Source organism: Biomphalaria glabrata, chromosome 6 (genome assembly GCF_947242115.1).
Source record: "Biomphalaria glabrata chromosome 6, xgBioGlab47.1, whole genome shotgun sequence".
Classification (NCBI taxonomy): domain Eukaryota; kingdom Metazoa; phylum Mollusca; class Gastropoda; family Planorbidae; genus Biomphalaria; species Biomphalaria glabrata.
The window spans coordinates 37,543,084-37,570,964 of record NC_074716.1 but is presented as its reverse complement, the minus strand read 5'-3'; the positions used below and the strand labels follow the sequence as shown (position 1 = coordinate 37,570,964).

The window sequence follows — 27,881 nt, the reverse complement described above, 5'->3', positions numbered from 1 at the left end:
TTGACAACTCCAACCACAGCTTCTGATCGTTTTTCCATGTTTCCACCTCTCAACGCACTAAGACAAAATAAGATTCTAATTTCATCTATATTTCTATACAACTTGGAATAAACACACACACACAGAGCATTCTAAATATTATTTCGAATTCTAATAACAACGGTTTTTAACGACTTTAACGATTGGTCTCGATTTAACCCTAACCCTACTGGTCATAATATAATGATGGCCCTAAGCCTGTATTCACATGTAGGGCAGGTAAAGGGTCAGTAGAACTAGGTCAATGGTCAGTGTCTATCATTGTTGGAGAGATGCTCAAATGTCAGCTGACACACGCACAAGATTCTCGTCAACGACTAATCAATAGTTAAAGATTTCTTCTCTTCAGATGGCCGAATGTTAGAATATTATTTTTGTGAAATGAATAAAGATGTTGTGCAGACTAGCCATGTTAGCATAGTAGACCTATTATAGCTTAATTTTTTGTGGTCTAAATACCTTTATTAATAGGTTTAACCATATAGGTTATAATGAATTGAATGCTATGTAAAGCTAGTGTGGTGTTCTGTTGAGTGGCTATGAGACTATTAGATGAGCTAAGTTGTGTGTGAATGACTAAAGTTGTGTGTGAATGACTAAAGTTGTGTGTGAATGACTAAAGTTGTGTGTGAGTGACTAAAGTTGTGTGTGTGTGACTAAAGTTGTGTGTGAATGACTAAAGTTGTGTGTGAATGAGCTTTATACTTTCAGTGATGTAAGAACAACTTAATATAACTTATGTAGACTAACAGAAGTATTACTGGGAACAACTTGTTACAGAAGAGACTTTTTAAAATGTTATTGTGGTTGTTAGTAGTAGTTTATAGATGTGCACATAATGCCGAAATATTTTAAGATCCACTGCCCAAATACATGACAAATGACTGAGTGCTTCTGAAGTAATTGTTATATCTGTGGCACATTCCACGCGGCTCATTAAATCAACAATCACATGTCCAATGGAAGAGGTGAACTAAGATGTGAGAGCAATAGAGAGGAGTCTGCCATTTCATTCTACAGTTTTACTTGACATCAATATAATGTAGACCAGTGATGCCCAAACTACGGTCCCATACAGTACATTTAACTTTAAGGAATAATGAACATTCCGGGTGTATATATTTCTCGTTATCAGCATTTTCATGATGGCATAATTTACATTCACGGACATTTGCTGCTATAAAAGTAGTTCGTTATTTTTGAAACTATTAACTAAAAAGAAATTCGTATCAAAATTCTTTTTTAAAAACATTTGAAACAGCATTCTATTCCATGAGTTAGTTAATAAATGCAAAATCTATTTTATAATGCGCGAATCTATGAATGAAGCTTGATTTATTAATGAAAGTCTGTGACATTTAAAAAAAAATGACCTCCCCTGAATTTTTCATTGACAAGTGGTGTATTTTCTTGAAAAATCAGCTTGCACAGATAATTTAAAAAATTAGATGTTTCACTTTCGGAAAAGAGAAAAAATAGACGTTGCATAAGAACTTTGATCTAAAACAGTGATGCCCAAACACGGCCCGCGGGCCATTTCCGGCCCGCGACGAGTTTCTATCCAGCCAGCCAAAACATTGGAACAAAATGTAAAAAAAAAATGTTAAAAAATAAGAATGTTGAAAAAAAACCCAGCTATTTTTAATTTTTGGAAAATTCCGCTTCTGTCTTGAGCTAGCCGTGTCATTGAAACCTTGTGAGTGAAACAGAGAGCATCATTGAGGCACCATTTTGGGTCGTTTTGTTTTGATATCAAAGCGATTGGTCCCGCATTGTTTAATGTTTGTGATTTAATGAAATGGGAGAGCCTAATAAACGAAAAGTGGACTCTGAATGTAGAAATTTTCAAGAAAAGTGGACAGATCTTTAATTTTTTGTGGAATATGCTAGTATGCCAACATGTTTGATTTGTAAAGAGAGTGTGGCTGTTTTTAAAGAACAAAAGTCTAAAAGGCGTTATGAAACCAAACACATAAACACATATGGTGGCATTCTTGGTTTGAGCCGCGAAGACTAGATTTCTAAGTTACGAATAGAGATTGGGGGGGGGGGGGGATTGACGAGAATATATAACAAAAAGAGACAAGAAAATAAGTCGGCGATAACAGTCAGCTACAGAGTTTCTCACATCTCAAGTAGACCAATGAAGCTTACAATACTACTAGAGAAATCAATGAAGCCTTCTTCCGATGGCGAATGTTTAAAAAAGTGCTTGTTAGCAGGGTTGAGTCAAATGGAACTGAACCCCTGCGGCTTTACTGAATCATTCACCAACAAAATCTCTGTGGAAAGGTTTTGAATCTGGACCATGTGATGATGATTGTGTTTAACATTGTACATTTCATCAAATCACAGAACGTTGAATCACAGAACGTTCAAAGATTTTCTGACAGAAATAGAGTCCGAACATGAAGACGTTCTATTTCACAGTGAAGTGAGGGGCTGGTTAAGCCGAGGAAAGATGTTCAAACGTTTTTTCGACTTGAGACACGAAATTGAAATATTTATGACGGAAAAATAAAAAAAAAGTGTCACAACTGAACGAACCCTGATGGTTCTGGGATTTGGCTATTTTATGCGACATCACATCACATCTAAATGAACTCAACACCAAACTACAAGGGAAAGACAAATTGATTTCACATGAGTATGCTGACATAAGCGCTTTCCAAACAAAGTTGCAACTCTTCATTCAACATGCGGAAAGGGTGCATCTTGTCCACTTTCCAACCTGTACCACTCTACAAAATGATAAGCAGCTAAATATGTCTCTCCCAACTTCTGAGGCTCTTGATGAATATTTTCAGTGAAAGATTTGTAGATTTTCATAACTTAAAAAATGAAATCAGTCTTTTTGAAAATCCGATTGCTGCCGATGTGTCAAGTGCGCCGACAGATCTACAACTGGAACGGATTGACTTACAAAGCCAGACATCCCTGCTTGACAAATTTCAAGTGATGCAGACCATTGACTTCTACTCCATGTTACCTGCAGAAGCGTTTCCAAATCTTCGAAAACAAGCGCTAAGGATGACCACAATGTTCAAGCACTGATTTGTGTGAACAAACTTTCTCAATGATGAAACGGGTGAAAACCAAGTTACTTAATCGCCTCACGGATGAACATCTAGATTCAGTGCTCCGAGTTGGTGTTTTATCTATGCAGCCAGATATTCAGAAGATGGTTTTGGATAAACTTCTTGCATCACATTAATTTATGTAAGTAGTTCCACAACTAAAACTATTTAAAGAAGCTTATTGTGTTTTTAGCGGCCCCCGAAAGGGGAAAAGACCCTATTAGTTTTGTGCGAAATGTCTGTCCGTCTGTCCGTCCGTCCCGTTTAGATCTCGTAAACTAGAAAAGATATTGAAAATCCGACATCACAATATTTTAGACCATTTCAAAGTTCTGATGCAACGGCTATTTTTTTTTTCCTGAAAGCGAAAAATATAATTTTTAAAATCAGTTATGCAAGCAGTTTTTTAAAGAGAAAAAGCTAATTAGTATGCATTATAAGTTAGACCTAATTCAAAACAAATAGTGATCTTATAAACTTCATTTTCTTAGACCTTTTTTTTTTTTACAGCGGAATTTTTTTTTTTTTTTTTTTTTTTTTTTTTTTTGAGGATTAGAATAAGAGCTTGAGCCTTTTTCAAAACCATTGCATTATTTATAAGAGTTCAGTAAGGCCAGGAGAGGCGCGGTAGATGAGCGGTAAAGCGCTTGGATTCCGAACCGAGGGTACCGGGTTCGAATCCTGGTGAAGACTGGGATTTTCAACTTCGGAATCCTTGGGCGCCTCTGAGTCTACCCAGCTCTAATGGGTAGCTGACGTTAACCGTAGGCCACAAAAACAGATGAACTTTACATCATCTGCCCTATAGACCACAAGGTCTGAAAGGGGAACTAGTTAGGCCAGGTTCACATCTAACTTTACATTCACTTTCACCTATCCTTTGATCTGCGGGACCGTTGGGGCACTACGCAAGATCTGTGAACCTTCTTTCTCCATTCTTATCTCTCATTTGTCTTTGATATAATTTCATTTGGATGTTCTTTCTGAAAATATTGAATCCTGCCTGGGTGGACCACTTCGGGGGCCGATTTTAAGTTTGTGTTTCCACACAAACTGTCTGGAAACACAAACTGTCTTTGTAACCTTGTTTGTTTTCTTTTTGGAGATATGGCCCGAGACTTGAATGCCAAAAATTAAAATGGAAAGCAGACCAAATAAGGTTGGGCATCAGTGATGTAGACCAAGAGTAAGCGACTGAACTGCCAACTCTAAAGGCTACCAGTATTTGTGGAGCGCAGTCTGGCAATGTAGTGTACACAAAATATTGTAATACAGCGTCCAATGATTGAAAACTCTTGGACCTCAAACTCAACTCACGCATGTTAAGATTTGTTTCTGTACGTATGAGTGGTAGTATCTTTGAGGTACTAGTTCTGATTCGTTCACATCTCCTATGTGTCATAGTCTTTGTTGCTCTGTTGTCCTGGAAGAAATTTAGTCTTCTTCATATTTATCTTTGTCTTCCTGATGTTATTGTTATGGATATCTTGTGGATAACTTTACATAAGACGTTCAATATTGTGGATAACTTTACATAAGACGTTCTATCTTGTGGATAACTTTACATAAGACGTTCTATCAGGTGAATAACTTTACATAAGACGTTCTATCTTGTGGATAACTTTACATAAGACGTTCTATCTTGTGGATAACTTTACATAAGACGTTCTATCTTGTGGATAACTTTACATAAAACGTTCTATCTTGTGGATAACTTTACATAAGACGTTCTATATTGTGGATAACTTTACATAAGACGTTCTATCTTGTGGATAACTTTACATAAGACGTTCTATCTTGTGGATAACTTTACATAAGACGTTCTATCTTGTGGATAACTTTACATAAGACGTTCTATCTTGTGGATAACTTTACATAAGACGTTCCATCTTGTGGATAACTTTACATAAGACGTTCTATCTTGTGGATAACTTTACATAAGACGTTCTATCTTGTGGATAACTTTACATAAGACGTTCTATCTTGTGGATAACTTTACGTAAGACATTCCATCTTGTGGATAACTTTACATACGACGTTCTATCTTGTCGGATACTTTTGCCGAGGACTTCTTTTCGTTTCCTACTTTGTTGTATTGTGAATGATGCTTTTTTTGTCTAGGTCATTGTAACTTCTAGGATAATTTTTCATAAGACGTTGTATCTCGAAGGATACTTTTTCCTAGGAGATGGGATACTTTTTTTGTAATACTTTGTATCTTGGGAAATACTTACACCTCACCATTTTTTATTTTTAGGTATTGACCAAACTTTTAGGTATTGTCCAAATTTTTAGGTATTGACCCAAACTTTTAGGTATTGACCAAATTTTTAGGCATCTACCATATTCTAAACAAAAGTAGCATGGTGGTCACCTGGTCGGGTAGTGAAGTTAAACATGTCGTTCTTGGGTTAGAATCCCAAAAGTTTGGGTATTAAATACAATATATAAAGTCCCTGAATGTCTATCCTGACCTTTTATTGGCCCCTTTATTTGTTTGAAGTTTATACGTGTAATCTTTAGGAGTTTCACAGTTAAACACTGCTTTCAAATGATTCTAGAATATTTTGTATTCCGAAACTTTAATAAACACGCAATAGTAAAAAAAAATTTGGCCCAGTGGAAAGAAAATGATCATTAGTCGAACATTTCATGATTTAATAAATGAATCATCTTTCAACTAAGCCTGTGAGTTAGATGTTGCACAATCTGTTCAATATTCATTAGTCCGTTTTATTTGTGTGAACTAATTCTTATTGCTTGCCTTTTGCAATCGGAATATGAATTATAATTGTGTTGAAAGTTGAACGCAGATGAAAAGTTTATTAAAAACAATTTTGCTTGTGTGTTGGGTTGTTTCATGTGTCAAAGTGTTTGTAAACAAAATTTTTAATGGGCTCTATGTAGGATAGCTTCATAAACCACTTTTTTTTTTTTACCGTTGCTGTGCTAATTTTACCCAATGCAACTTTGTTTAAAGATCTGCTAGAGAAATATTTTTATTAATTGTTCTCAGACATCTGGCTAGCATTGTAGTGATGCCGATCTTTAGTAACGTTTTTACACTCTTCCATGTTTTGCTTTTGTAATCTGTGGCTTATTATAATGTTTGAATGTATTTTTGTTAATAATAATAATAAATAATCTTTTTTATCGATAAGGAAATTTGTCTTACATTTTTATTGTTCTTTTCAGGAATATTTAAGATAAGTAGGCTTAATCGACCACCTGCGGACAATGGTTATGCTTGCCATGGATGTGGCAAAATATGTAGGTCACAGCTGGGGCTGCGCAGCCACGGGAAATACTGCATTCCTCACTAATCTTCGGACTCGAAGACAAGCCTGATTATTATTAGGCCTAATTTTACTAATAGTGTGATTCTGGTTAAATGTGAGCATTCATTAGTTATTGTTTTCTTGAGTTGAGGGGAACCAAACAGATGAGGTAAATTCAATCAGCATTTTAGCTTTATTGCTTGATTGGTTTTAAAACATTTTGTTTTTATACACTCTGATCCTAGGATTTCTTGTCCATTCCATTGCTACTAGGATTCCAAGACAGATTTTAATTTTTTAGAAAACCTAGATCTAGGTATTTTGAGTTTTTATTTGAAGTGACAAGCTATCAACTTTCCTTCACATTATTTTGTCAACGCTGCAGTGAGTCACATTGTTCTTGAGAAATAATAGTCAATGATATTCATTTTCCCCCAGACACTGTGCCCGCATAAAACAAGCAATTGTTGATAAACAAAATACACTTGTCTAACTAGAACTCGAATACATGAAAACAATGAAATAAACAATTCTCATTATAGTTGGAAATACAGGGGCAGACCTTGTTGTTTTATCTTACATACACGAGTTCTTGCAGCGTCAACCAATTTCCAGTTTTAATGATGTCAACAAGAAATGTGTTTCAACTCCATTTTCACCTACCATTGAAACTTACAATGCCATATGAAAACTGTATTTTTTTAAATATAAAACAAACAAAAAACAAATAAAGGAAATTCCCACCAGTAGCGACATTTCATGTCCAGTGAAGTAGGCTTACGTTCTACTATGCTGAAACTTTCATATCATTGGGAAACTGTAAAATATGTAGGCCTATGTCACTAGCAGCAGAAACAAAACACATTCTAAATACATTGTATCAAGAGGTGGACATGTCCAGTCTAGCTACATCACTTACAAAAGTTTAATGAACACGTAATTTGAATAAAAACTTCACACGGATAAATGAAAAGAAAAATCATTGAATCATATTGCTATGGATCTACCTGTGTGTTGTAATGGAGAACCACTAAGTTATATTGCTATGGATCTACCTGTGTGTTGTACTGGAGAACCACGAAGTTATATTGCTATGGATCTACCTGTGTGTTGTAATAGAGAACCACGAAGTTATATTGCTATGGATCTACCTGTGTGTTGTAATGGAGAACCACGAAGTTATATTGCTATGGATCTACCTGTGTGTTGTAATGGAGAACCACGAAGTTATATTGCTATGGATCTACCTGTGTGTTGTAATGGAGAACCACGAAGTTATATTGCTATGGATCTACCTGTGTGTTGTAATGGAGAACCACGAAGTTATATTGCTATGTAGACGTATGCTGATATTTTACAAGGCAAACGCAAAATTAAAAAAGATTCCAAGAGTAGTCCAGACAAAAAATACTAGACCTTAGTGTCTCCAGTAGATTACCGCTTTCTAGTTGGTGTCTACAAGAGGCAACACGTTATAGTTAAAGTCCTTAGCTAGGTCGAAGTATTAGGATTTAGGTTTGAGGTACTAGTTGTGAACTTGTGATTCTTTCACAACCCCACGCCATATGTTTCGGTGCTCTGCTGTCCTCAAAGAATCCCCAATTACCATACGTCAAACTTCTCTACCCATTTGCATCAATTTCATCCTAATGCTAGTGTTACAGAATCTTGTGGAGAACTTTTCCGAGGACGTTCTAACTTAACGATACTTTTTCAGAAGAAAACACAACAATTGAATGACGATGTAACTAGCCTACTGAATGAGGTCTAGGGTTAGGGTTGATCTGCATCTAAAGCAAACCTTGGTTTTAATCTCGAGACTTCTCTTTAAAAAGACATGTGACTGTTTTTATTTAACAGAATAAGTGAATTCAGTTGATATTCTAATACTTCAATACATACATACAATAAGTGAATTCAGTTGAAATTCTAATACTTCAATACATACATACAATAAGTGAATTCAGTTGATATTCTAATACTTCAATACATACATACAATAAGTGAATTCAGTTGATATTCTAATACTTCAATACATACATACAATAAGTGAATTCAGTTGAAATTCTAATACTTCAATACATACATACAATAAGTGAATTCAGTTGAAATTCTAATACTTCAATACATACATACAATAAGTGAATTCCATTGATATTCCAATACTTCAATACATACATACAATAAGTGAATTCAGTTGACATTCTAATACTTCAATACATACATACAATAAGTGAATTCAGTTGATATTCTAATACTTCAATACATACATACAATAAGTGAATTCAGTTGATATTCTAATACTTCAATACATACATACAATAAGTGAATTCAGTTGATATTCCAATACTTCAATACATACATACAATAAGTGAATTCCGTTGATATTCTAATACTTCAATACATACATACAATAAGTGAATTCCGTTGATATTCTAATACTTCAATACATACATACAATAAGTGAATTCAGTTGATATTCTAATACTTCAATACATACATACAATAAGTGAATTCCGTTGATATTCTAATACTTCAATACATACATACAATAAGTGAATTCAGTTGATATTCTAATACTTCAATACATACATACAATAAGTGAATTCAGTTGACATTCTAATACTTCAATACATACATACAATAAGTGAATTCAGTTGACATTCTAATACTTCAATACATACAATTGAGATGTGTTCATGTGTTTAACTCCATCATCAACAAATTATGGACACACATCCCCCACCCCTTTTCCCAGTCTACTTTGCCCTGACAAATGGTGAATGGTTGTCATGTCAGACTTTTGAAATAGTAAATTGCCTTCGTTTTGAGACAAGGTTCAATTTAAAAGGGGGGGGGGGGGGTAGGAAGAGACAAAGCTAATAGCAGCATCACTCTGTCTGGGTGGAATCTTGAACACATTATTTCACACACTCTCGGATCAATTTGAAACTATTTGATGACAAAACATGAATAGATTTTAAAAAAAAAAGATAATCAGTTAGTTAATTAATCAGTCATAATTAATTTAATTTGTTTTATATAGACAGTTGAGCCTACTAATTTAAGGAAAGATAAGACTTGTGTAATTAATTAAATTGTTCGCTAATGTTTAAAAAACCTACTTTTTATAAGCATTTGGAAAGCTCAGTCGCTAATAAGTCGGCTTTCCATCGTGGAGGTTCGAATTTAGATCCAAGCAACTTTTTTTTTTAAAAAAGGCATCTAGGAAACCTGTTCTCAGATACCCCTTCCCCCATACAGAAGCCGTTAAACCATAGCGCACTGGGCATGCTATAAGCATGAAATGTGAGTTAAACAAAAATAAGAAATTAAAAAATTTGCAATCGCTCAAATATATTATTCTTGGTTTAGATCTAGTAAAAATTAATTACCGGTCCATGATTGATTCAAAATGATTGATGCATTTTCACTCAATATGAGATTTTTTAAAAAGTATTTTTAAATAGGAATAAGGATATCGGGAGCTCTTTAAATTTTGTTACATTTTTAGGAATAGCTTGTGTCCCATAGTATCCATAGTCAGCTGTTTTTTTAAATCCCTCAATTTATTTAAATACTAAGGGACACAACCTATTCCTCGTAAATGTAACATTTGACTCAATTGAATTAAATCAATCTTGCTAATTATTCAGTTCAAATGAACAACAACATCAATCAATTCACTGACCAGAAAATGTTTCCATGTTCTTTTGAATGTGTTGAAAACGAAAGAACTCCTTTGTACGACTTATTTTTCATTTGTTCCCCAGGATCCCTTCAAACAAGTGTTATCAAAACACTTTGCTATGACAGCTGTGACAGATATGGGAGTTTGATGATAATAAAAGTGTAGCAGGTATTAGGGTTCACTAGATCAATTAGGTCCTTAATGAACAGTACCGGTACATTGATAGTCAACAACAGACCTTTCATTCAAATCATTTCAAAGAAGATGTAACCTGGTACCAGATGTAAAGAATTTAAAATAAAAAAATAGATTGAAGAGTTACTTTATTGAGTCACTTTAATTTACAAATCAACTGATGACATTAACAAATTATAGCAAGAATAGACATGTCAAATATTTGATCATTTTGTTTTATTAATTATTACAAGGTTTATAGACCATGAAACAAAACCATTTATGCCACTGTCTTAACAATGACTTACAAACCATGAAACATAAACAAAACAACCACATTCAATGAACAATTTTTAACAGTCACCTTTTGATCTAATAGATGTAAGTATCTTGGTGACAACCAAATGAAAATTTGAATAACTATTTAGACTAATGTGACATTTAAGTAGAACACTTTAGAAAAGTATACACAACAGTAAAACATGAACAAAAGAATAAATGTTACTACCACACCAAAACAAAAGTCAAAGATTTTTTCCATGCAATCTTATTCCCATTCAATAATTGAGAAATATTTATCAATGTCTTTCCCTCTACCTCCTACAAAAGTCTGTGGCTGGAAGTAGACATAAAAACATTCATCAAGGTGGATCATTAAATGTCAGTAAGATAACCTTTATGTATTAATTATCAATTGTGTGCACAGAAGCCAACACCTCACATGATCTTTTCCGGGCCATGCCATGACATAAACAGTTTCAATATCTGGTGACCTTCTCTCCTGAGTCACACAGAGAGATTCCAGTGACTTTGGATGGTTCCAACCAAACAGACACTTTTATTAGACTTCAAACTCCTGTCATATAGAGTTCACTAGAAAATGTTGAGAAAACCTGTTCAACAATGAAGTTCCTAGTAAAATGGACAAAAAAATTCACTCCATACAAGCCAGAAGACTGTTGGTAGTTCTAGATCATTCTCTGTCCAAAACTTGATGCTGATGTATTCTGTTGTTGTGACTGGCTGTTGGAGTTATAAGTCATTCCTTGCTGCTGGCTACCACCTGCCATGTTGTGGACATGCTGAGAACACAAAACAAAAAATCATTGGGATAAAAAAAATATGATTTCAATATTGCTTGACATCTGATATATTTGGAGTTTATAATAAAAACAGTTTTAGTAGGTTCTGATCATCCAAATAAAAATGTGTAATCATACAGAGGGAAGCAGAATCTAAACTTGATTACTAAATCAAGTGACAATAGTTCATCAAATATTCAAATAAGAAAATCCTTCCATGTTTAGTTCAAACTAATAGTTCAACATGGTAACTATGAGGAAATGAGGATGTAATCAATACCCTACATTGAACTTGGTCATGTACCAAACTGTTAATAGTCTGTGGCAAAATAAATGTATCAGTTTAAAGGAGTTGTATTCATGAAACATTCAATCAAAAGAATTAATTCCAAATGAACAATACTTCAACTTGAATACGTTAGTAAGAATCAAACACAATAAAGCAAATCAAAATGTGCATTGTAAACACAACAAGTTGGCAAAAAATGGTAATCTTTTCTCTTTTGCTATAGTGAAGTCTGACAGTTGTTCACATTAATTACAGTCTAAATGCTAATAACTTGATCTCACAGACATACCAAATGACAAAGAGTTCCTGTCAATCTTTCATTCAAATGAAAAAAAAATCAATTAACATTGAATATTTTACATGGGGGTCAATGCAATTCAATTTTTCACAAAATGTTAAGGTTATCACAGATATGAAACAGTGGATATTTTTCAAACAAAAATGAAATATTTAATAGAAATCAAATAAAAAACAAGAAAAAAACATAAACTGATATAATGTTCTCAGGATTCTTAACAAAAACAAACAAACAAAAAAACAAACAAATCAAAACAAGAAAATGTGAACAGAAAAAGAAACACTAAGTTCTGTTTGTACCCATGGATCATAAGAAGAGTTGTGATAGACACTATAGTCATTACTGTGGTAGCTGTTGGAATATGTCATTGAGATGCCATGTTGGTAACTGGATGAATGACTAGACTGATTGTTTGGCTGAGTTAAGTACACCTGAAAGAGTGCATAGATAAACTTACACTTGAACAACATGGACAGCTGACCAATGTCCAGTTTATATGTTTTTCAATATAAATACAACTTGTATTAGGTAACACAGGAATGAAAACAAAAATGACATTCCCTTGCACTTTGACCAAAATAAAATAATTAGTTTTAAACTGACTTTAAAAACTAAACAAAATATCAATCATCTCAGTGACATAGTTGTTAAAGTTTGGATTGGATTGATTAATTAGCACTTTTTTGGCATAAATCTGATTAATTTAAGAGTGACTTGAAGTCATCTGATTTTAGCGTAATCACTGTATCTTGTTAACTAGATAATTAACATACAGTGCCTTAAGAAGTTTTTGAAAAGAAAGTGAATGAAAAATGTTTGATGTTGAGAATGTCATAAATATAAGTAAATGTAGTGCACAATTCAATACAAAAAATATATGAAAAAAAATGTTGATCATAATATGGCATTTATACATTCAATACAGTATAAATAAAAAGCTCCAGTCAGACAGCATCATCTATTGAGATTAGAACATTTTTTAAGAAACATTCAACACACAACCTTAGAACATTTCATTAGAAACATTGAATATGCAACCTTAGAACATTATGTCTAAAATTCACACATGCTGGTTTTGTGTTGACTTGGTCTAGATGAAACATACAATACATGGCAAAGTACACATACCTGATAGTCACCAGACACCATAGAGTTATTACTGCTAGTAGGAGCCATGCGAGCTCTTTTAGCTGGAGGCTGATTGTGGTCTGAGCCTCCACCACCAGCTCCCCCTGCTGTTTGTTGTTGCTGAATAGAAAAAAAAAATTGAAAAGAAAAAATGAAACATTGACAAATATTGATGGCGAATATTTATTTCTACATTTAGTTTGACCAGATGTAAGTTTACTTTCTAGGAAAATGATTTATACATTAAAAATCTTCTAGATATTTTAACTGGCAACAAGAAGCCAAGTCAAAGACTCATATAGGTTGCAGGGAATGAAAAGTTGGACAAAAATAGTTGAGGCAACAAAAACAGAATGTTGCAAAACTTTAATATTAAGCATGAGAAGGGAAAACATGAAACTGAATTAAAATAGAATTTTAACTGAGATTTGGTTTAAACAGTCTGAGAAATTTTTTTGCTTTCAAGACAAGTTCAAAACCTGAAACATTTAAGATAAATGTAAAAAATGTCTTACTTTATTATAAAAAGTCTTACTTTATTACAAAATGTCTTACTTTATTATAAAATGTCTTACTTTATTAGTGTCAGATTTATCTTCATTGTCATCATCTGATATAAATTCTCTCTTGGGATAAGGGATGGGCATTCCTTCAAATACACTGTAAACAAACAAACAAACTTCATTAGACTTCATATACACTGTAAACACACAATCTATACTAGTTGGAATTCAAATACACTGTAAACACACAATCTTCATTGGACTAGAAATACATTGTAAACATACAACCTTCATTAGTTGGACTACAAAAACACTGTAAACACACAATCTTCACTAGTTGGACTACAATTACACTATTAACACACAATCTTCACTAGTTATGTAATGAAATCTTTAAAAACATATGTGTGTGTTGGTATGTCAAAGTTCATTAGAAATAACATAAGCTTCAATTTCAACTACTAGTGAAAAACAAGTTATGCTTGAAACTAAAACTTAGGACTATAATCCTAATAATCCAACTCCTTGCAAGTTAATTGACATTCCTGGTAGATTAAAACAAAATGAACATAAAATTATTTTTTTTCTAATTTCTAGTTTAGTTAAGGGAACTACTAGCAATGCCTCACTCAGCACAAGGAGTTGGCTCCTCTGAGAAGTAGGGATCTTTCATTGCCTGTTCTGAGGAAATTCTTTTCGTTGGGTCCATAGTTAGCAGTTTCTGGAGCTGAAGAAATATAGATTAAAACCTAAACTAATGGAACTACTGGTAAAGAAGCCAGATTACAAAGGAAAAAATAATATATCATTCAAGACTAATCCTAAATCAATGTGGTGTGATATTAACAATTATCCCAAAGCTATATTGATATCTATTACATTACAAAGGGACATCACATAAGAAATTCTAGTTTGACACTTAAGGTTTTGTTCTAACTGATAAAACAGAATCCTTAAAAAAAAACATGCTTTAAAACCTACAAATAAAACATTTTTTAAAAAGTTTATTTGTACAAATAAGTCACAGGACTAACTATCAGCAGGATTGAGCTATTTCCCTATAAGTACTAAAACATCAGACACATTGAATGTGGTCTAAGGCAAATAATAAGCATGAGAAAAGAAGAGACTGGTTTTCCATCTAGGTGAAAGATAATATAATGTCTGGGACTAGAACTTGGGTCCATCTGCTTAGAGTAATGAAAAGAGCAAAGCCAGTAGACAGTTTAGCAAGGTGAGAAGCAGCAGAAGTGTGTAGGTCTAAAGTTTGTCTAAGGAAACTGAAAAAGAGTTGTTCCATGGCAGACAATCCTGTTGGTTTGAGAAGGCAACTAGTTTTTAAACAACCAGAAGGTTAGAGAATGACACAGTCTAAAGGAAAGTGAAGACAGAGGCAGTGGAAGTGAACTCTGAAGTTACAAAATCTGAAAATCATGACTGACCATTATGTCATTATGATTGTCTCACAACTTTGATCCCATGTAATGAACACCATTCATGTTCACCTAGATCCGTCACTGAGTTAGCCTCTTTGAAGTTTACATATATATAATAAACCAACATAAAATATTGTACGCACCAAATGAAAGGCTTTGCTGTCAGCTTTCACTTTATGTTTCTCCATATATTTCATTAGATTACAGTTCACATAACTAGGGAGCAAAAGGTTAAAATGGAGTTTAAGAAAGACACTACAGAACAATATTTTATGTAGAGAATAGATCTCTTTAGCACACCAATATACTAAGCTTAAAAATGTATTAACTTAACAATGTTATATTTTAAGATACAGTTCATCTCTCTTCATAAACATAAAAATCTAACTGGTTAGAACTTGTTATCTGAACTTTGACCCCCCCCCCCCCTCCGAGCTTTGTCATTTAGTATGTGGAGACTAAAATTCGGTTACCTGGAGCGTTTAAAATCTCTAGTCAGCTGTTGATGCTCTGGCATTTTCCTTATATCTTCCCAATCTTTGTCTAAGTGAAAAACAATTAGATAACATAAGATATGCAAAACTTTCCCCTCTGGTTAAACTTATTGTAACAAATTTTTCTTGTAGTTTTAAATCATTTTTCATGACTTACATTTAAACAATAGAAAAAAATCATAAATGTTAAGATGCATTAGAATCAAGGTAAGAGTTAACTTTTATTTTAGACAATGTTTACCTTGTGGAAAGCCCATAACATTAAATATTCTGTCTAGTTGATCATGGTGGTAAGGATTGCTTGTCTTGATGTCCTCTTGTCTGCAGTGGAAGATTGGCTCAGAGGTCAAAAGCTCAGCAAATATACATCCTATTGCCCAGATGTCTAAAACAGGATAATTGAAGTGCTGATATAGTTTGAACTACTATAAACAAAAATCCGTCTCAGAATTGAAACACCATTGTTCTAAATAAGCTTAGGACTTCTATGATTAACTTTAAAAAAAAAATCTATCCCCATTAGTTTCAAAACTCTTTTTAAAATCAGTTTTAAAATGTACAATTATTTTATGTGTAAGTTATGTACATTTTTTATTTAAATATGTCTTCATTAACTCTGTAATTCTAGAAATGTACCAGAAAATATTTTTTTAAATATTTAAAAAAAAAAAAAAAACAAAGCTTATATTAAGCGTACTTGTATCAATTAGTTTGGATTAGTCGTGTAATTAAATTTGTAATAAAAAGCATTTATAAAAATATAAAAAAGGGGGAACGAACTGAACTTAAACTCATGGCTCAAGCCTTCTTAGATTTCTCAAGCCAACATGGTAACCACTCTGCTAGTGGAGAGCTTATGAACATGGAAGATTGTATAGTAATCTATTGTTTCTATAGTCTTGCCATATTTTTCAGGTTTGTGTTCACTTAGGCTAAGATGAGACCTATAAAGGAGACTAAATCAGCTTGTACCACTACCTCAGTCTATTACAATTTCTTTCCCTTGTTGGAGATATCACACAAAATAATTTATTACCAATAGTTAATTAACTAATTGTCAGGTGAAAGAAATCATTGTGCTAAATTTCAGCTTGATCCAAGAATGGGTGTGGAAGAAATAATGTGTACAAACTTTTGACCAGACAGAGTGAGTTGATATAAGCTTTGTAAAAATATATTGAAAACAAAGGTAAATGTTAAATACTAGAATATGTTAGTAGCGTAAGTAACCCAATGAAAATGGATAAAAAAATTTTTTTAAAATATATTAATAACCAATTAATAATGGTATCAATAAAAATATCCGCTGACACTGTGACATTTTATAGCATACAAATAGAAACATCAACTAATAAATGTTTCTGTGAAAGAAAAACTACAATTGACTTCTAACTGGAGGTGAAATATAGAATTAACCAATAACTTAAGTCTTAGTTACATTATTTCTTAATACTTATAAGAAAAATCATTCTTCCTTTGTATGAAACAGTTATATAAAATATAGATGTAGCAATCAATTTTGACTTCAATAAGCACTTTCAGCCAATGCATTTATAGTGTTGTGTTCTAAATGGTACAATTTATAAAATATATAGATGAGATATATCTTGCTTATTCTCTTGTTTTTGAACTTAAAGCTTAGTGCCAGGTTATTAAGTATATCAATAATTAATGTGGGAAGCGTGGTTGAGAGGCTAAGTACGCTTGAACATGGCAACCTACGAAGTTGGCTCGAGGTTTGACATGTGAATCGAGAGTTGTGTTTATAGAGCACCTAAAGGCAGCATGGAAAACCTTCTCCCAGATACCCAATGGTACACAAATGAGATTGGAACATAGTGCTCTAAGCATGCTACAAGCATGAAAGTAGCGCAATATTAAAGCTCTAATTTATTTATTTATTTAATGTTTCAATCACTGACCAATTGCTTTGGTATAATGTCTGGCTGCTAATAATAGTTCAGGTGCTCTATACCAAAATGTAACAACAACTGGATCAAGGTCAGCTAGAGGTTTCAGTGGAGAATTGAAAAGTCTGGCAAAGCCCATGTCAGCTGTTGTGTTAAAGGAAAGAAATAATAATCATAGTGAATTGACAATTAGAGAAAACTTATCATGCTGATTCAGATATTTCAAATTATTACTTGACTGTTTATCATGTAGAAATATTAGCAAAATATCAAGAAAATAATCATAATTAAATAGACTACAGAATACTCTTTTGGTAATGATTAATATAAACAATGTTTTAAACAAATCTCAGTAAACAGAATCATTGAATTCTTTAAAATATCATCTCTAGCTAAGCGCCAAATCTGAATGAAAGCAAATTATAAGCTACAGATTGAACTAATAAAATAAAATAAAATTTGTAAGACCAAAGTCTCTACCTATTTTTACTCTTCCTCGCTCTGGACCTTCTCCCATTACCAAGATGTTGGCTGGTTTCTAAACAAAAACAAATGGGTATAATGAAATCTATATTTTTTTTAAGTAAACGTTTCATTAAAAAGTAGCATGCCAAGAACTGAACATTTATACATGTCTCTCTCTCTATATATACACACATATCGGTTATTTAAAAATGTGAGGACTTATTGATTAGTCAAAAGCCCTGTGACATGCAAGTTGTTTTTTAAGGAATATCTGTAATAAAAAAGATCAAATAAGAAATAGGATGCTTACTGACCAAATCTCTATGTAAAACCCAGTTACTGTGGAGATAATGAATGCCAGCCAGGATCTGATGCAGTAGTGACTTGACCATATTTTTAGGAGTATTAATTGGCTTTTTGTTGGCTTTGGCTGACCTGTGGTATTTAATGATGTGCTGAAACAATCAATTTGGGTAAGTATAAAGTCAAGAATGAAGATTTATAGTAAAAATCAAACAAAATTCATTCCACCATATTGATAAAATATTTTACAACAGTTAGTGAACTCTTAACAAAGCAGATAAAAATGTAAATGGCTCAATAGATTTTATGCCCCCACAAAATATTAAATGCCCTGGACACACCATAATGACTGTAGTGTAGCAGAACTAGATCATCATGTTTTCTATCCAACCAATCTTAATGTCTAACAAAAGATAATGCGGACATGTTCGAGGCTAAGCACTAGTGTCAGAGATGCCAGTAAGTGAATAAAAGTAATGAAAATTTGGCAAGCAAAACTATAGGTCACAAATACAAAAGAATAATATGATCATTCTTTCTTTCCATGAGTATTTAATGAAGTCAAGATAGAGTTCTAATGAATGAAAGCCTTTCATCTCAGTTTCACACCATAGCAAAAAGATATATATAATAAGATGTCAACATATACTTTGAAGAACATAATGTTTATTTCAGAAATCAAATACTAAGTGAAAAGTGACAAACACAGACATCCCAGTGCAATACTTAGTGCATGTCAGGTTCAAAAGAGTGGGAAAGAAAGTACTTAGGCAAAAATTACAAATACAAATACTACATTTAAAAAAATGTAGATCAGATTAAAACACAAGTTTATGATGGGCACCTAGACAAAGATTGGGAAGAAGTAACATTGAGTTGATCAGTTAGTGAAGAGGGAGCAACAAAAGAGTACTAAGCATATCATTGTCTTTGTGTTTACTGTAAGTTTAAACTCAATTTACTTTATATGTTATATGTTACCTTTTTTTTTTGTTCTCTGGCTACTATTTCCTCACTTTAAAAGTTTCTATGTCTTTTAGGATATGATGTTCAACATTTTAAACCAAACAATGTACTGGCACTGCTCAGTTTTAGAATAAAAGCTAAGAAAAACCTAGCTTCTTAATTTAAAAGAGCAAATAGCACTACAAAGAAAATATAGGACACAGGGTAGAGCTGCCAAATTAATGGTCTTTAATTGGAATTTAATTGGGGAAGTGGCATGACGACTTGATCCTTAGTCTTGATTTTAGAATATTCCTGATTCTAAGGCATTGAAGAGCTATATGGACATTTCTTAAGCTAGAATCAAGGTGGTTTGATCACTATCTAGATACACAACACCCATACACAAAATTGGGCAAAGAAATAGGTGAAAAATGCATCACTTGTTCCAAATACATTTAATAAACTAACTTATCAGCATGGTTGCACATAATTTACTCCACTTACCCAAAGATCATGTTCTGAGAAATCAAACAACAACCATACTTTCCGATCTTGATGGGACAAGAATACCTTTAACAGGCTGATCACATTGGGATGTTTTAACTCTCGAAGTAGCTGCAGAAAGGGAGACATTTTAGGACTATAGGAAACTGATTTTTAACCAAAGACTTTTTTAACAGATGACTCAAAATCTAGTTTTCTCAAATGGTCAAAAACAAAAAAGCTACATTTAAAACAACCAGTTTTCACAAGACATTTAAACGTTCACTCTGCTTCTTAAGATGTGCATACAAAAAAAAAGGAGGGTGGGGGGGATAAAAGTAAAAGAAAATAGGTAATTTTTTTTTCTTAAACGTTTTGCTTATCCATCACCAAAAAAAAAAAAAACTCCCTATATCTAAAGGCACTCCTGCCCTAAATAAAAGGAGATAATATTTCCTTAGCAGCTACAAATATTAGAAACTAGAATGCAAATAAATAAATCTAAATGAAATTCTAATGAATTATTACTCCTTATTTTGTAAGAGCAAAGAAACAAAAACTTACAGCAATTTCTCTGCATGCTGACATGGATATCCCAGTGCCTTCAATAAGCTTTAATGCATAGTTCTGTTTCCTGTCCCTGAAACAAAATTGGATACTTAGTTAAAAATGTAGAAGTTTTCATGGAATGGTACACTCCCTAATCGAAACCTATATTGACAATATCACAATTGTAATTTGAACGTATCTTTACAAGTTATAGGAACTAGAAAGTGTTGAATAAGATTCTCTACTTGAGAAGTAAGACTTCACAAGAACAAGTGTTAAAATTGTAATTATTTAAATATTAAATTTAAATGTGTTTAAATGTCACTGTGTGTATTAATAATATAATTAGATTAGACTCTAATAATTACATTAACTACTGAGAGATACGAGCTTGCTTTTGTGTGCAGAGGTCTATCCCTAGGAAAATGTTTTATAGACACACTCGCATGTCATGTTACATCTCGAGACGTGGTCTAAATTTATATTTCATCACAGCTAGTGCTCGGAATGATGCTAAACATCAATGTTTGATCTTGAACTTGAAGGATGACACTTCTATCACTATAAAATTCAGCCGCTCTTCTGTCTTCCTGGTCAAGTTGGTAAGCTAGCAGCTGAATCGATTTCTAATCCATTTGTAATATATAATGTTATCTGTTGGAAAGTATCTGTCAAAGTATTCTGCAGACAAATGGTCAAGATATCTGTTGCCAAATTATTAATGGCCATATTGTTTACATTCAGAAATTCAATAACAATGCAAACATATCAATGACGACCGTATGACAGTCTGGCGCACATACCACATGACTAGGCAGTCATCCATTTGTTTTTTACTCGTGTCTTCCACATTCTCAACTCAGTCACAGGGTTGCATATTGGAAACTTTGAAACGAAGCTAGTCTACTTTTTAATGGCATGATAAAGCAAAAAAATTGAAAGCAGGATGTTGATTGGTTAGTAGAATAAGTAAATTTGATATTCATGCACTAAATAAAATTCTATCACATGACTGTTAACTATCATTGTCAACTTGGTAAGCTGCATCAACAATGGTGGCAGCATAGAATATATTACATATTAAATAGTAGTGAGGGACAAGTTGATTTTTCATATTTCTGTGTACCACCCAAAGTCATCTCTCAGACCCTGGAGGTCTGTGGGCCACAGTTTGAGAACCACTGCTGTTGAATATACAATATGTACAATACTAATGCAAAGCTTTCAAAGGTAAAGTGCAATCTGGTTTGTAAAGTCAGTAGATTCTTTTCATGTATTTTAGAGTATCCACTGGTCATGAGGCTCATGTGTTAAAAGCCACAGACCATTTCTGGTCTTGGTGTGTGTCTATTATAATACTGATAGAGGCTAAGTAAATATTGTGGGTAAAAGTAAGGAGTTACTTATAACATGTTAAATTCTCTTCTCCTCCCTGCTCTCAACAAATAATCAAAACTCACAAACAATTCTAAATACCTTTCACCCTACTCCTAACAATCTGAAAGGGCTAGAATTAAGTAAGCAACTCAGTGCTATTAAGACTAAGACTAAGACTGCTTTATTGATCCTTATGGAAATTTGTTGTGATTACAAGGACTCTTTTCTCATATAAAGACAACACATCAGAAAAATACACATAAATACAACAGACAACATAAAGAGTTCATTCAGTGACTACACACAGGTATCTTGGTGCATTTCATGTTCCCTGATCAATGAGTGGCGGTGATAGAGTCTGACAGAGTGAGATACGAACGAGTTTTTGTACCGCTCCGTTCTTGTTTTGATTGACAGCAGTCGCCCACTTCGCGACGACCTGACGTAGTTCTGATGGAGCGGGTGGCCGTTGTCTTCCATGATTTTTTCGATTTTTCTTAGGCACTTTTGTTCAAAAAGTTCCTTTAAATGTGGTAATGTTGTGAGTGTAATTTTTGATGCTTTTTTAATGTTGTTTTCTAGACGTCGCAACAGTTTAGATGAGGTGTTGACCTCAAGGCAGTGTCTGCATGTTGCCTAAGCAAGAAACACTGATCCCTTCTGACATAATGTGGTCACATATCTATCAATGGGATGGACTAAACTTATGGATAATAGAGATTATTATTATTATTAAAACAGTGTGAGGGCTATTCAGTTCTCTCTATGAAGATAACACTGCACCACTAGACAGAAACAAAGACATACTCTAGACTATCTTATGATGGTCTCAAGTTCGAACCCTGCGCGCCTCATTGTCCTGATAGAGGTTTGGACTCGGATGTAATTATCTTCAAAACCTGAAGGAACATTTTTTTACAAACTAAAAAAAAATGTGTTTAGAGCATGACAGCCGTTGCTGCTATGTAATAGCATTGCAGCATGGACCCAGGCTTGCTGCCTGCCTCATAATAGCGCCCTGGTGGAAACGGTCATTAGAGGGGACGACTAGACAAAAGGGTAGCGAAACAAGGCTCCTGCGGGTGTGCCTAAGGGGGTGCAAGAGCATCTCCATTGTACTGTGCCGGGATGTAAAAAAGCTCCCACAGCAATCTGTCAATGTCCAGGCACCGTCCCTCAAGGGGCTGTTACATAAATGGCGTGTCCTGTGCAGTTAGCCAGGTATAGTATATGAATACACAACGGAGGCCCCGGTGGTGCGGCTAACGCCCATATCTCTAGCCTGCAAGCCCGGAGTGTCTGTGTCCACTGGAAGTGAATGCAAAACAAATGTTTTACCCAGAGTCTCACCCCCTGCCGGACAGGATAGCGGGAAGGAGGAACTGGCTGTCCAATTCAGGCTGGTGAAGGGGAGCTTTTGTTGGCTTTTGCTGTGGCCTTAGAGTTCCAAGTGTGATGCACAAGGCTGCTAGACAATTTCAGATGCAGCATGGAAATGTGTCATGTATATCACACACGTTTTATAATGTATAGATCCACTTAGTATTATGCATGCCTACTTGCCATTTATTACTATTAATTGTCTTTGTAATAATAGATGTTTGCTGCATATTCATATACTTTAAAACACAATATTATATTTATATCTATATAACATCATATATATATATATATATATATATATATATATATATATATATATATATATATATATATATATATATATATTAATATTAATATATTAAGGCGCATGAATACCATTTTATAACAGACATTAATTTGCACTTTGTAGGCACTAATGTACATACTTTTGCCAATCAGGCCAACTATCCTGCAATGATATCTGGCCTGACTGAATATGGATGGATAGTGAAAAATGGCCAGATATCCAACCAGAGCTAGAGCTCACTTCTGGTGCAACCCTACTGTCTGGTAGATGTATAATTAGTAAAAGGCAATCTAGGCAAAAAACTTCTTATTTTCTCCCATTAGCAATCTGTTCCACTTCCAAAAAATGCTTCTATCTGATTTTGTATTTGATTTATATAAAACTAAAGTGTTTTAATTTTTTCTATAATATTTGTGTTCATACAAATGGGGAGTTTGGCTTTTTTCAGTAGGCATGCATACACATTGTTGATCTGTTTTTAATGTATTTGGATTTTATTTTTATTTTTTAATGTCTTGCAGTGAAGTTGCAGTGATTCCCTCGAATCACTCAAATTCCAGACCTTTTATTAATTTGTTTACCATATTTTAATCCAAAATGTCTGAGGTAAAAATAAACAATATTTCTTGAAGAAAAAATAAAAAACATTATTGTCAAGATTGCAGCCTCCTCTTTGAAATGAAACACTGTTAATCATGATTGCAATCACAACATCAACTTCAATTTACCAAGCTCACTCAACTTATGGCCATTATGCCCAAGGGACAGAAGAGCTAGTGGAGTCAAATTTTTTTTTCAACCTTAAAAAAAATTAATATCCCCATTAAAAAAAAAAAAATTGGTACAGTTGAAATCTTTTTTTACAAATTCTTTTAAGATCTAAAAATTGTCTTTTTGAACATTTTTATCACTTGAGCCTCTAATTACTCTCTTGATTCTCACCCCTCATCTCAAATAGCACCATTAGTAAAATCACTAAATTTAGAGACCCTTCAGGAAAGAAGTCTAAAAAGTAAAGTAGCAATAAATATAATATAAAACAATAAATCATAATTTACAAAAATACAAAACATAACAAAATACTCCGAAAGATACACAGATAAAGGCATATTTCTAATATGTGCTAGGACAAATAAGTGCTATAAGAGCAAGTTGCCTGAATCAGAAAGGATTGATGATTATTGAATGATTAGATTGACAAATGAATACTCTTTTGAAGCAACATCAAAATTCATTCATAAAAAAATAATATAAATATAATATGATCTATTAAAAGAAATACTAGCCTTACCCATCTTTTCTTGTGGCTTTATATACATGTCCATAAGTTCCTCTTCCAACCTTGCAACCTTCATATTCAAATTCATCCTCAACACGAGCTCTCTCTTGTGTTGTTTTTAATTTAAATTCGTAATCCATGTTTTTCTCATTTCATTTAATGATTTATCTATATAATCTACCAAGGTTATTTTAGAGTCAATATTTATATAGAATATATATCACTATCTAGACTATCTCTATTCTAGATCTAGAATAAATTTTAGATAGAATCTAGAAGTAGATCTATAGATAGTCATTTCCATCTAACAAACAGTTTAAAGTTTAAACCCTGCCATCACAATTTTAAAATTTGAATTTTTATAGCTCCGTAATGGTTAGTCCTAGGAAAAAATGCTAAGATCTTTAATTTTGTCATCCAATTGTCAATAAAAATAGATATATGTCTTGTTTTGTTACACAGAGTTACAATAAAATATGATGTCAAAGTTGTTCAGGTCAATGAGGCCCAGTGCTGACATTAACATATAAAACACCATTTCCAGCTTTGTAACTTAACGAAATTTCTCAATAAGCTAACAAACACTTCATAGTTAATGTATTTAAAAATGTTATTATCTTCAATTTTCTTTTTTTTATATCAATTTCTTTTTACACCAACTCAAGTTAGACAGGTCAGTGTTACTTTTCCCACTCTCAATTGCTCCCTTCTCTGCCTATAACAAAAGACACAACCAGACCATTAGACACAAGTTTTACCTATACTGTAGCCTACCTAGTTGACCCCAAAAAAAAAACAATTGCGTGACCCTGTCTAGCCTGCTCAGTCATAGTGACCTAATTTGGTAACTGATCAATAAATAACTATCCCTCCCACTATGTTTATTTTCTGGTACTCTGTTGATGATATCATGCTTTTTAGTACCTACCTGGTGGATCAATGATTAGGGCACCAAGGAGAGATAGAATAAGAGAGAGGGAGAGCAGGGTTGTGCCTATCTAATTGTATTAGATTTATAAAGCATACTTTTTGCTATAGTAGCCTATCATTTTTGATTGCCTTTGTTTAAATTTGCAGCGCATTAGTGATTTGTGGCAAAATAGTATAATAAAATCTAGTGTAAAAAAATGTAGCGCTGCCTCAAAAGTCTAGCAGCTCTATATTAATTAAAATGGGTTCGTTAATGTCATTGATATAATTATATAAATGAATATTAGTGAACACACCCTGTTTACATAGAGACTATGACATGTAGTGTTCTTCTGTCAACTCAGAAGCTAGCTGATTATAACTAAATTTTTTAAAAAAATGTCCTAAAACCCTGACCTACCCTCTTTCTGTCCTTGAAGGAAAATAGAAAAAAGTGATATCGTCATACCAGTGCACTTTGAGCCCAAGTAAAAAACTTTTTTTTTCAGAGTAAACAAAACTAAAAGTAAATGTGTCTGAACAATAGATCTAGATTTATTTTATATTTAAGAAATAGAGCATGAACAAAAAGTAGAAAAAACAATCTATAGATTAGTTCCATCATAGATATCTACTATCACTAGAGATATCAATTTTAATGATTTTTATAGAACCTCTAGACTACCTAGAGATCTAGTCTAGATATAGTATCAAAGTAATTAAAGGTTCATTTTAACAATAAACAAATATTGTACTAATTGTAGGGTGTTCACTAATAATTGAGTAGATCTATAATCCCCTATATATATATATAGTAATGTAATAATTTGAATAATAATTAATTAGATCTAGAATTTATCTAGATCTATCATCATGATGTAGTAATCAGAAAATCGAGGGTGTTCATGTCATTAGATGAAAATGACTAGTCGGTTAGATCTAGATTCTAGAGACACTAGAGTATTCATTCTAAAGTATACTCAGTAAAGATTGTAATTTGTATAGACTGTCTAGATCTCTAGAGGAGGCTCTTATATTTTGAACACCCCATCGAATTATCCTTTCTAAACGGGTCGCTTTTTTTTGTTTGTAATTCATTTGTTTTTATGTTTGGAGCTAAAAACGACGTTTCGGAACTGCGCATGTACAATTTTAGATAAGTTCCGATAATTTTGTTCAGTTTTTCCAAAGCAGATGGCAGTTATTTAGATTCGCGGTAACCATGTATGTAAAGCTGTTGTTTTAACCTCCCCCGGCAATTCATACCCATATAAGGGATGAAGGCTATATCATGAGCCTGTTTGATCGTAGGCTGATGGGCATATCAAAATAAGCTTTAGAAAGACATTCCAATCACATTTATATTGTTAGCTGTTAAATAAAATTTAAAAAGGGGGTGTCCAAACAAATAATAATGAATTCAGCTCATTCTCCTTTTTGAACACAGCAAAATCGTATTAAGAGATATCTAGAATATATAACTTATGAATGAAAGAAAAAGTGTGGGCTGCTAATTTGAATCCAGAGACCATGCCCACTGCATGTGATCACGCAAGATAAGCTGGCGGTGAGGAGAGGTATACACTCAGCGTGTAGTGTCACAAACTATCCACCACTGCCTGTTATATATATATAAAGAGAGAGAGAAAGTATTATATGAGGAAATAGACTATAAATACATATTGCAAAAGTGAATCTACTTCTTTTACTACAATTTAAATAATTTTTAAGTAACACAGATATAATTTATAAGCAATTACATAGTGGTGTTCAACACCGGTGCTCACTGTTCAACTAAAGGAGAAAGCCAAAAAACTGCGTTCAAAATAGGAGCATGAGGTGACCCACTTCAATTTATTTTAAAATAAAATCTTGACTATGGGTGGTAATACAAAGGAACACAACTATTTTTATAGTCCTTTAGTTGCAGAATAAGAATCTGCTTTCAGTTTTTTTGTAAGTTAAACCTTTACCAAATAAAAAAATAAAATAAAAAATTGACCTAGTTCCCGAAAGTCGGTGTTCAGTTATAAGAATCTACCATAGAGATTTAGTTAAATAGAGAACATTTGAGATGTAGAAAGAAGAAGAGTCTAGATTACTCTAGATCTAATCTAGAAATGTAAGGTTCAGTTACTGAGTTAGATCTATCATATACTCTACTCTCTTAGTCAACTCTACTGTAGACAGTGTAGACTCTCTGACTCTAGTCATTCTAGAAATTAGAATATAAAAAATAATATCATGATCTAGAATCCAGTACTTTAGAAGATAAGAATTAGAATACTCATCATTATAGTTATACTGACTCTGAATTAACTGAATAGTAACTAGATCTAGATTCAAAGTAAGAATTCTAGATCTAGAAAAGGCTTTAGATCTAATCTATATAGATCCAGATCTAGATCTATCTAAATCTAGATTGGCTTTTTCAACTTTTTGTTGTTGATTTATCTTCGTGCCAAACATAACCGGAAATGTTAACATATCCATTAATTAT

The 27,881-nt window shown here is 33.1% G+C and overlaps 1 protein-coding gene and 1 long non-coding RNA gene across 9 annotated transcripts in view; one reads left to right on the top strand and one right to left on the bottom strand.

The window, feature by feature from the left end:
- LOC129926810 (uncharacterized) overlaps positions 1-10,260 on the top strand; it is a 13,095-nt gene extending 2,835 nt beyond the window's left edge. The window contains exon 3 of the long non-coding RNA XR_008778553.1: positions 10,168-10,260. This is a non-coding gene — a long non-coding RNA (uncharacterized LOC129926810). The remainder of the gene's footprint in view (positions 1-10,167) is intronic.
- On the bottom strand, positions 7,298-27,881 carry LOC106060752 (cyclin-dependent kinase 8-like). 8 transcript variants are annotated; one of them, XM_056032994.1, is made up of 16 exons: positions 27,691-27,881; positions 27,519-27,596; positions 24,485-24,649; positions 20,163-20,238; positions 19,620-19,730; positions 18,179-18,319; positions 17,880-17,937; positions 17,412-17,543; positions 15,731-15,874; positions 15,469-15,538; positions 15,139-15,211; positions 14,189-14,286; positions 13,632-13,716; positions 13,057-13,176; positions 12,228-12,359; positions 7,298-11,341 (listed from the first exon to the last, which is right to left on the bottom strand). In XM_056032994.1, the coding sequence occupies exons 3-16, from the start codon at positions 24,610-24,612 to the stop codon at positions 11,228-11,230; spliced, it is 1,482 nt and encodes a 493-aa protein (XP_055888969.1). In that variant the 5' UTR covers positions 24,613-24,649; positions 27,519-27,596; positions 27,691-27,881; the 3' UTR covers positions 7,298-11,227. The 8 variants fall into 8 exon arrangements, with proteins under 8 accessions (XP_055888969.1, XP_055888972.1, XP_055888970.1 ...); XM_056032997.1 differs by having other exon boundaries at positions 27,545-27,596; XM_056032995.1 differs by lacking the exon at positions 27,519-27,596 and having other exon boundaries at positions 24,485-24,854.

Coding starts and splice junctions, on each gene's coding strand:
- LOC106060752 (XM_056032994.1), bottom strand. CDS start 24,612: ATGGATTACGAATTTAAATTAAAAACAACACAAGAGAGAGCTCGTGTT. Junction 19,731..20,162: donor CAGCATGCAGAGAAATTGCT/GTAAGTTTTTGT, acceptor CCCTTTCTGCAG/CTACTTCGAGAGTTAAAACA. Junction 18,320..19,619: donor TCTCAGAACATGATCTTTGG/GTAAGTGGAGTA, acceptor TGATTGTTTCAG/CACATCATTAAATACCACAG.